Genomic DNA, 11,539 nt, shown 5'->3' with positions numbered 1-11,539 from the left:
ACATTTTTACAACATGATATTGCATTGCTTGTAGCGTGTTTCACGGCAGATTCACAGTAAAATGTGCAGTCCGTGGCACTAATAGCATGGTAAATTTTCTCCAAAACAGTTAAAAGTGACTGTAGCATGTTAGTTAATGCACATATCCTGATAGCTCGGAAATGTAATGTCAAGTGATTAGCGTTTAAAGGTTAATGCTCTATTGCATTTGAAAATAACGTGCCACCTACACTGAACCTATAACCAATAATGTTAACAAGGGCAAATGTGAGATAACAATATTTGCTCAAGCAACTATGACATTTTAGCTTCCTTATACAAAGCTTTGAGCTGTTTTGCGGAGTGTCTTGACTTGTATTTCACTGAACTCGTACCCGAGCGCTCACATCACTCGTGCAGTGTTGTACCGGGTGCGCTACCAAGCAAGATTACTATCACAGAAAATATGTACATATGCAGCTGGTTATGTTGGGCAGAATTGAAGAATGTGTTAATTTACCAATAGTGCACTATGGTAAAAGTGTTTTAAGGATGTAATATAGCATTGCGCAAGTAAAAGTACAAAAATATGTTTTTAATAATTGATAATCTGCCCATATTTCGAAAGGCTGTGGTGTATTCATGTAGCTCAAAAGATCATGAAGCAATTTCTATGGAATGCATGAATTTATAAGATGAGTGAATGTAAGCCACTTTGGGTAAAAGGGCCTTTTGAATGAATTTAAAATATAAAAATGTATTGATGTTAAACTTTGTATCATTGGCACCATGCTATGCTAATAGGATTTCAATATAGTGACAGTACCCATATTGGTAATTTAAAAGCAATTGTATTATCTTTCAGTTATAAATAACTGTTTTACTGTATTTTACTTTTTTTTTTTAATGTAATTATTATATATATATTTTTTATTATTTACATTATTTTTAGTAAATAATCAAAAAAAAAAATCTGTATAGGAGATATATATATATATGTATATGTGTGTGTCATCATGTGTGTTACCGTGATGGTGTTTGTGTGAATGACACTGTGCACCTTCTATATATGTTATTATTTAAAAGCTGCTTGTGATGGGCTTTGGTTCATCATGTGACTTTCTCATCACCTCCTGCATTTGGTGGTTATCAGTGTATTACAAAGGTACAAAACAGATTTCAGTACTTCAATAGGTTGGTATATTAACATTATATCCTTTAATGAAATTACGGTATTTAACTGTAAATTTAAGTTAAAACCGTAAAACCTAAAACATTGAATTCTGGCAACCACAGCTGCCATTTTTTTACCGTAAATTTATCTGAATTTTACCCTTTCATTTTGTAGGTTTAAAGTTGGTAATCAAATAAATGTTAGAGATTTTCAGATACAAATAACAGGTGGAAGGAAGGAAAGATTTTTTGAAATCACCGTTCCAGCCTATCAGAACAGAGAGTTGAGCCATAATTCAACTGAAACACAAATGTCTTTGTGAGATGAGTCATGACCACGAGGAAACAAGTGACCCTTGAAGAAAACACTGCTGCTTCTTCCTTAAGGACAGGATGTTGGCGACTGCCTGTGCACCATAAGCGAAACGAATATTCTCATTGCGTTATTGCTCTAGATTACTCGCGGGATGTTCTTCGTGTCTCTCGTGTGAATAAAAACATTGCGTAATGCTCTCCTCCATTTTTTGATACAACTGGACGTGTCAATAAGCTTTTCGCTGATTGGTTTGCGCAACAACGCGTCATGCAAATTTTCTGCTCGAGTTGGAAGACGCGTAAGACGCAACTGAGGCGTAAATCGCCCAATGCGATTTTACATCTATTTGTGTCTTTGCATTGACTTTGTATGTAATCTACTTGTGTGAATAGGGCTGGGTATCGAGTTCGATACTTTTTAAGCACCGACTGAATTGCCTTGATACCATCGAGTATCGAAAAACGTCTCGTCGTTCGGTACCAAATTCGATACCTAAGGGGTTAATCTCATCAGCGTCAGTGAGCCAATAAGCCTGCAGCACTAGCCGGTGTGTTCGACTAAAAGAGGTGCGGCTCAGATCGATCATCCGCGAGAGTGATTCGAAAGCGCACGGAGCAGTCTGCTCTCTTTAGCTCTCGTGGTACTGTAATACACCGATCGGTCTGCACAGTCGGTCCGCGTCAAGTCGGACACACCTACTAGTTAACACCGGTTACACTCAGAGATGTGGCGCACACGTGAGGCTGTAGTGTGAATGCGTCCCAGCCCCCTTAGATGTAAGGCTACATTTACACTGGTGCGTTTGATTTAAAATGGAAACGATCCTCATCGTACTGGCGTTTCCACTGCGTTTCATGTCGGCTTTCCACTATCTCCGACAAGCGACAGACCGGTCATTCATTTCCAATGGAGAGTAGCGCGGGAGCTGCGTGGAGTTCCGATCATATGCAGATGTCTGTTCATACTAATGTTACACGACCGAAAGCGCGTGTTATGCGACCATTCATGCAAACTGCAGCATCATGCGACATAAGACAATAAATACGATTTATATTCACTTTTACTCAAAACTCAATTTAAACCACCATCGAGTGTTTGTAATAACTTCCGATTGCCGTGTGTGTTTTGATTAAAAAATTTGATTATTTTGATTAAAATAAATAGAAATCATGATTCTGTCTGAGCTATGCGTTTTAACACGAACACTAACTAGTGTAAATGTAGCCTAACAGATTTGTAAACTGAAGACTATTTGAGCTTTATTAAAACTATTTTTGCTCTATTTTGGTTACATTTTGTTCCTTTGTGCAGTGGCTCAGTAGATGAGTCTTTGAGTTTGTATAAACATCAACAAGCTGAAAAATAAAACCAAAGTTTTTTTTTTTTTAGATAATGTAATCTTGTTAAAATTGATTTCATAAAATTGGTATCGAAAAAAGTATTAAGGAACCGGTATCAAAGTCAAGGTATCGGTATCGATATCGAAAATGTTTGAACAATACCCAGCCCTATATATGAATGAATCAATTATATGATTGTTCCTCTGAAGGTTCTGACTGTCTTCAGAAATGATTCGATGGCATTTTGTTTTCGTCTTCGCTCCATGTAATGCCTAAAGGAAGTGTTCTTAATTACAATACTGCTTTGTCCACGGAGGTTACGGGAAACCGCTGTAATTCAGCTTTTCCATCAGCGCCACCTGCTGTCAGCGAGTGGATTTACAGAGACTTATATTTACATTCAGCCTGTGTGCAGTTTCTGTCTGGCCAAAAAACTGACCGAATTTGCATGCCCTGCTGTCAATTTTGACCGGTTGATGAAAAACAAGCTTATGTGGATTCTACACATTTAAACAATTCAGATGAGTTATCTAGAATTATTTACGGAGCAGATAAAATACATATAATCGTTTATTAATCAATTATCATTTCGACTTATATCTTTTCTTTATTTAAAGGCTGAAATGGGAGTTTTACCTTTTTATTAAATTTTTTCAAAGCTTTATTTGAACATTTACGTTAGATATTTCAACATGCTATTAAACTGTTGTCAGTCAAGTTGTCATTTAAAATCCGAACATCATTGATGTTATTGTTTTAGTGATTATGCAAACAAAAAGTCATTTTATTTGTTGTTTGTTGATTTTTAGATATAAAACTTGAAGTGATTTGTGTGTCGGTACTTTTTTAACATATCCAGCACATTTTAACAATACCGTGATAATACTGATAACCGTGATAATTTTGGTAACTATAATCGTGATAAGAAATTTTCATTAATTACGTTACATCCCTACACATAATTATATCATTAAAACTGTATTATTATAAAGTTATTATCAAAACCTTATGTGCAATTTAAATGATTTTGGACATCATTTTTTATTTAAGTGATAATTATTGTCTAAAAATAAAATGACATTTTAATTTAATTAAATTTTTGGGCTCTTTTGTTAATTTTAACACTTAATATTTTAGCAAAGTACCAACTGACTGGATTCTCTGAATATTTTTCAGCTTTTGTTTTTCAGTTTTCTTTTTCCCCCTTGAGAAAAATATTGACTTATATTATACTGAAATATATCCAAATTAATTGGTATTGAATCAAACTGACATTGGAATCTAATTGAATCAAGAGTTTATGAATCAAAATCAAATATTTAAAAAGATACTCAGACTTTAAGACACTTGGTTTCGAGCTTTTTTTCTATTTTGGTATTTTGTTGGCTCTATTTCAGATAAACACACCCTTAAACTTCTTGTTAAAATCAAAACAAACTACTGTTAGTCACTTTGAATCAGTCTAAGGCTGCGTTTACACTGCATGTCTTAATGCACAGATCCGATCTCTTAACCATATCTGATTTTTTGGCATTCAATTTAGACACGACTGGTATCCGATATCTGTGTTTACATAATTTCCACCCAAAATGATTGTGAGTGATCGCTTTATAGGCACATGGTAGACCCTCGGGTTTTGAATGGCCGTGCTATTAAATTATTTATATAATTCACGTCGAGTGGCCATTGAGGTATTATTTGCCAGCATGGACAACGGCTGTCATGGATGTTTTGCAGCTCAAAATCTGACTGAACGGATAAATAACGGAAAATGGCGGTAATTTTCATGTGGTATGCTATTTTATACAGCTCGTTAGAGGTAGAATTCTTTAGTGAAATAAAGTAGCGCCAAGACGATATTTATTTAAATGAATTCGAATGAATTAATGAGAGAGAGAGAGAGAGCGAGTGTGAAGCTTGCAAACAAGTGAAACGTTATCACCTCATTGCTAAGAAAAATAGTGTAGCCTTTAGTAGCGAAGCGGCCATTGAGGTATTATTTGCCAGCATGGACAACGGCTGTCATGGATGTTTTGCAGCTCAAAATCTGACTGAACGGATAAATAACGGAAAATGGCGGTAATTTTCATGTGGTATGCTATTTTATACAGCTCGTTAGAGGTAGAATTCTTTAGTGAAATAAAGTAGCGCCAAGACGATATTTATTTAAATGAATTCGAATGAATTAATGAGAGAGAGAGAGAGAGAGAGCGAGTGTGAAGCTTGCAAACAAGTGAAACGTTATCACCTCATTGCTAAGAAAAATAGTGTTGTATTATTCTGATCTGTGTCAGATGTGGGCAAAAAAATCTGATTTTTTCTGCCAGTGTAAACGCAGCCTAAGTGGCAGAATAAGCTGCACAATGAACCGAACATCATGCTGATATATTGCAGGTTATCCAGATAAGCTACTTAAGCACCAAGACAAATAATTTCAGTGCTGGAATTGCTGTCTCTCTCTCTCTGTCTGTCTGTCTGTCTGTCTCTGTGTGTGTGTGTGTGTGGAGGGATTGCTGATGCATGCATCCTGTGAAAATCTCTGGGTGGCCTCACTTTGACTGGTGTCTTTCTGAGCTGCTAGTTCAGACAATGTAGAGCATATAGCAGTGACTGGGCAACTGGAATGAAGCCAAACACAAATACAGCATAGTAAAAACATCAGAGGAATGTGTTATTTATATTATATTAATTTAGTACTACTAATATCCAATCATATATTATTTGCTGACTCTCAGTAGTTACAGTAGTGCTAAGCCTTTTTTAATTTCTAAAAATAAAAACGTGGTTTTAATGCGTTTTATGTCCAAATAAGCTTAACGGGACTAAAAATATATATTATGTGAGTCAGCAAATTGTCAGTGTATAACCATTGTAATTTTATGTATTTATTTATTGGGCTAAAGATTAACCATGAATTACTTACATTATTATTATTTTTTTTTTTACCAAAATGGTAAAATTTAATCTTTCTTTATGTATTTGGACAATAAAAGTACATTAAATGTAAAAATTAATTGTTTATTTTATTTCTAAAACACATTTTTACATTTAATTTCTTTAGTTTTCATTTAAAAAAATTACACAGAAATGTCATTTATAAAAATGATAAAAAAAATACTTTTCATATTTCTAAAAATGAGAAACCAAAATGTTCACTACATTTTCAATTCAATCTTTTGAGCCTCTTGGACGACGTATATGTTTGATATTAGAAAAATGTGAACAATTTACAGCAAATTATACTTTAAAATGCCATAGTGAATTATTACGTTGTCTTTTAATTAACACAACATCATATTTTAAGTCATTTTTACAAACCTTCACTTTCACCCAGAAATTGCTAGTAAATTTCACAAATAAATAATTACAAAGAATCTGCAAGAACCTGGGATGGTATTTTCTTGTAAATCACTGTGTATATTTATTATGTTTATATAAATACACACACATGCATGTTTATATTTCAGAAAAATGTTATTTATATATTAAATATATTTATTTATAACAAATTATATGAATATAAATATAGACATGTAAATGCATGTAAATATTAGTAAAATATATACTGTATGTGTGTGTATTTATATAAACATAATACAAATACACAAAACACACGCATATTTTATGCAAACAAAAACTTTTATTTTGGATTCGATTAATCACGATTAATTGTTTGACAGCACTAATAGTTCTAAACCATTCTGTTTTTGCTTCAAATTTCGAAATGATACAATCTAATTTAGATTAAAAAGTGCTCATGTTGCATGTATGCAGCATCTTTGTTTGGATCAAGATTAAAATGCAGTGGTTGCCTCAATATGCAAGTGCTATATTAGTATAGTATTATAGTGTTATATTTCAATTTCACAAACAAATGTTCAGTATTTTGTCCAAGCAATAATAAAAGGACACATTTAATTTATAATTTCTTAAATCTAATTTTGTTAAAAAAAAACGTGAATCGAATTGTGACTTGAGTGAATCTTTCCATACCTACTATTCATAAAATAGCTGACCTCATATGTTTGTGTTTGTGTGTGTTTTGTAGGTGTTTTAGGTGCTGCCGAATGCTCATGTGGAAGAAACCACTTCACATGTGCGGTCAGTGCGTTTGGCGAGTGCACGTGCATCCCGGCGCAGTGGCAGTGTGATGGTGACAATGACTGCGGAGATCACAGCGATGAAGACGGATGCAGTGAGTCTCTAAACACACTCCTTCATGAGAATGCAATCCCATCATACTGATGCACAAAATATTTGTTTACTCATTCTAAGATTTGTTCTGAGGGAAAATTATTATTTAGTCCTCTGCTGAAACCCTTGTCTACAAAAGTTATTTTGAATGGTAGTGTACAGTATATGTACATGTATGCTGGAGTATCCTTTTTTCAATTGTTACAGTATTCTACGCACACTTCACATGCGTGTCAAACAAGGGTTTAATTTGGATTTGTCTGTGCATGTTTTTTTTGCTCTCATAGATTTTGTTACCATTGCCATGCACTATACGACTGATAGACTGCAACGGCTGGAGTTAAAAATCATCAAATGTGTTCTACTGAAGAAACAGTCACCTACATCTAAGTAGATAAACATCACATTTTCATTTTTGGTTGAACTATCCCTTTAAGTGACTTAAAGAGACACTTTCATGACTATGTTTCTTATTTCAGTAATAGTATATAATCTGCAAATATAGTATTTTTTTTTTTAAATATACTTGAAGTACACACATTCAGGACAATTAAGCGCTCCTCTTTTTCACAAGGAATTGTTGACCTGCATTCACAGTGTGGTAAAAAAGTGGTTCCTGGCTGTGTATCAGGAGATTCAGGATGCCTCCAACATCCTTCTACAGCGGCACAATAGAAAGCATATTTTTTGCCTCACAAAGGGCACCTGACGGAACTGTATGACCCTGCGGAGGGTGATGTGCTCAGCTGAGCGTATCCACCCCTACAGGGCCATACAGAAGACACTTAACTTAATCCAGGAGGTGCAGAACAAGCACCAGGAAGATCATTAAGGACCGTTGCCACCCTAACAATGGCCTTTTCTCAATGCTGCGATCAGGCAAACTCTAGCGTAGCCTGAGGATACAGAAAGACTCAGGAGGAGTTTCTTCCTCCAAACTTCCATAAATTCTTATAATCCGTTACAGCGTACAAAACAATCATCGCTAAAAGGCAGCAGCTGCGGTTGTATGAAACGAAAGAGCGAGTCCGCGATATCAGGATGACATAAATAATTGTACACGTAATATTGATTTGAGTTTTAATATTTTATTAGCTAACCAAACGCAAAGCTTCCACAAAGAAAAACTGTTCCTAGCAAGCGTATAGCGCCAACTTCAGTTACCCGGATGAGCCTGTGTTATCAGCTTTTAGCGGTTGTTATCGAGGGATAACAGACCTCGGGAATGTCGCGACTGACCAATCAGAATCAAGTATTCCACAGAGCCGTAGAATAATACACTATATTACGTAGTATTATACTTTAATCAAATAACAATGCCGACTACTATTTTAATCTTTATAATAATAAGTATAAGTATGTTTTAATAATAATAAAATATAGCATTAAAATAATTGCATGATTTTATTTATCTTTTAAAATGTGAAAAGTTGAAGTTATTTGTTGTCTTTTTTAAAATTGGTTAATTGGTTTTGCTTTCCTCCATTTCTTCAGTATTGCCCACATGCTCACCGTTAGACTTTCACTGCGATAATGGAAAATGCATCCGGCGCTCGTGGTTATGCGATGGAGACAACGACTGTGAGGATGACTCCGATGAGCAAGACTGTCGTAAGTAAACTTGTGCATTTTTGTTGTCTTGTAGTTTAAAGATGAAAAACACGTTTGTTTTGTTGTTTCTTTCTGATGCAGTGAAGCTGTGCTGAAATGCAATTCTCTTTCACATTTTGAACAGTTCGGGTACATTTAATATATTTAAAATAGCATGTTTAAGAATAGTGTTTTTAGGTAGTTTGTACAGAATGCTAGTCCAAGAGCAGGAAAGCACAGGGAAAAAAATTCAGTCGTTATTTAGTCACAAAAGGAAAACATCTGACAAATGCTTGTTCTTGTAGATAGTGATCTTTTCAAGGGCTCGTGGTTATGCGATGGAGACAACGACTGTGAGGATGACTCCGATGAGCAAGACTGTCGTAAGTAAACTTGTGCATTTTTGTTGTCTTGTAGTTTAAAGATGAAAAACACGTTTGTTTTGTTGTTTCTTTCTGATGCAGTGAAGCTGTGCTGAAATGCAATTCTCTTTCACATTTTGAACAGTTCGGGTACATTTAATATATTTAAAATAGCATGTTTAAGAATAGTGTTTTTAGGTAGTTTGTACAGAATGCTAGTCCAAGAGCAGGAAAGCACAGGGAAAAAAAATTCAGTCGTTATTTAGTCACAAAAGGAAAACATCTGACAAATGCTTGTTCTTGTAGATAGTGATCTTTTCAAGCTACAAAATTATTTTTTTTAAGACTCATGCTGTATGTTCTAGTGTTCTGAAAGCATACGATAGGGTTTGGTGAGAAACAAACTGCAATGTCATATATTATTTAGTGAAAATCTTGACCTCGGAAGTTGCTCTCATGTCTACATGAGTGTATGAGAGCAGCAGCTCTATCATAAAATAATTATGCTATCATTATTTTATGACACCTTTCGCATTGGTTTGAAGCTCAAAGATGGTCATTATTGACTGCCACTATGACAAGAGCAAGCAGGAGATGCAAGCATGTTTCTCAAATCCAGGTGGTTGTACATGTTATTACGTGGCGTGTATTATTAATGGATCCTTAAAGCGATGGTACACCCAAAAATGGAAAATTTGTTATTCACCCTCCAACACAAAAGAAGATATTTTGAAGAATGTTGGAAACCAAACAGTTACTGGTAGCCATTGACTTCCATACATATATATTATTTTTTCCATACTATGGAAGTCAATGGCTACCAGCAACTGTTTGGTTTCCAACATTCTTCAAAATATCTTCTTTTGCGTTCAACACAAGAAAGAAACTCTTGCAGGTTCGGAACAACTTGAGAGTGAGTAAATGAGGACAGAATTTAAATTTTTGGATGAACTGTCCCTTTAATAGAGGTAAAATGTTCTGAGAATACTTAAATGTTAGACTGACTTGTAAACGGACAACAGCACGGTTTTTGACGACCTTAAAGGAAAGAGAGGTCCACACAGGAGAAATGTCGTCTCTTTTCTGAGAGTACATAACTGTAATCAGGTCTGAATGAATTAAAAGCTTGTATAACAGTTTCCAGATCCTTGAATGACAAAATTGGCTTCACTTTATAGTCATAAGTCGTAATCAGACCATAGATTAGATTTATCAAATTTTAGTTCGGATTTAAAAATGACTCTTACATTTTTTGCTTTGTTCACATAAATTAGAGGAAACATATCCCACACTTACTGTATTTTATATAATAGCTAAATATCCGAAAGACTGCAAATAAAGCAACTCCAGCTAAATGAGTAAAATAGACACATCTAAACATATTTGCTAGGGTCACACCTGCCAATGATGGGATTAAGTTTACTGACCATAAATATTTGTTACTGGCCATAAAACCTAATTTTGCATTTGTTAGTAATATATATAGTCAGAGGTTGCTGTTTGGACGGAGTTATGCATTTTCTGTCATACTTATTTTTGAACTGAAAACGGAATCTTTTTCCTAATTTGGACATCCAAAAATTGCTTGTAAATCTCTTATGCTATATTATCACCAAATATTAGATTCAATCTTTTTGTCAACTTGTTTTCTCATTGATTTCTCATTAGCCTTAATGATCTGAGCTTCCTGCAGTGTGTTGCTAGCTTTTTCTGTTGCACTGCTTGAAAATGTATACATGAAAATGCATCGATAATATATTCCTCAACTCTCAAACCTTTAAGGAACAGTTCATCTAAAAATGAACATTTGCTGAAAATCTACTCACCCTCAGATAATCCATTAATCCAGATGTAGATGAGTTTGTTTCTTCATGGGAAATGTAGGATTCCATCACTGTCTCAGCAATGGATGCTCTGCAGTGAATGGGTGCCATCAGAATGAGAGTCCAAACAGCTGATAAAAACATCACAGTAATCCACACCACGTCTTGTGAAGAGAAACGCTGTGTTTGCAAGAAACAAGTCCATCATTAAGACGTTTAAACCATCACAAAAATACAAGTCCTCTATCTATAATATTGTTCTCAAGTTCTCTATGTATAATAACACTTCAGCTTTTCTCTTCACAAGACATTAATTGATGGACTGGAGTGGTGTGGATTACTTGTGGATTATTGTGATGTTTTTATCAGCTGTTTGGACTCTCGTTCTGACGGCACCCATTCACTGCAGAGCATCCATTGCTGAGCAAGTGACACAATGCTACACTTCTCCAAATCTGTTGAAGAAACAACCTACATCTACATCTTGAATGGCCTGAGGGTGAGAACATCAGCAAATTTAATTTTTTAGGTGAACTATTCTTTTAAACAGAACAAAGTGTAATTGTTTTGTGAAAGCGTTTAATCTGTTTTAACCCATTTCTTTACAACATCTGTATGATTTTTGTTTTTGAGCAGCTCCACGAGAATGCGAGGAAGATGAGTTTCATTGTCAAAATGGATACTGTATCCGCAGCCTGTGGTACTGTGATGGAGACAATGACTGTGGAGATAACAGTGACGAGCAGTGCGGTGAGATCATTT

The 11,539-nt window shown here is 34.9% G+C and overlaps 1 protein-coding gene across 1 annotated transcript in view; it reads left to right on the top strand.

Moving 5' to 3' along the window:
* Positions 1 to 6,856: 6,856 nt before the first annotated feature.
* LOC107550178 (low-density lipoprotein receptor-related protein 4-like) overlaps positions 6,857 to 11,539 on the top strand; it is a gene marked incomplete at its 5' end in the record, with an annotated part of 50,701 nt that continues 46,018 nt past the window's right edge. The window contains 3 exons of the mRNA XM_016231415.1: positions 6,857 to 7,003; positions 8,497 to 8,613; positions 11,414 to 11,527. Of these exons, the coding sequence (XP_016086901.1) occupies positions 6,857 to 7,003; positions 8,497 to 8,613; positions 11,414 to 11,527 (378 nt within the window). The remainder of the gene's footprint in view (positions 7,004 to 8,496; positions 8,614 to 11,413; positions 11,528 to 11,539) is intronic.

Source organism: Sinocyclocheilus grahami, unplaced genomic scaffold, assembly GCF_001515645.1.
Source record: "Sinocyclocheilus grahami isolate Dianchi unplaced genomic scaffold, SAMN03320097.WGS_v1.1 scaffold390.1, whole genome shotgun sequence".
Taxonomy (NCBI): Eukaryota; Metazoa; Chordata; class Actinopteri; order Cypriniformes; family Cyprinidae; genus Sinocyclocheilus; species Sinocyclocheilus grahami.
This window is presented reverse-complemented; position numbering and strand designations above follow the sequence as displayed.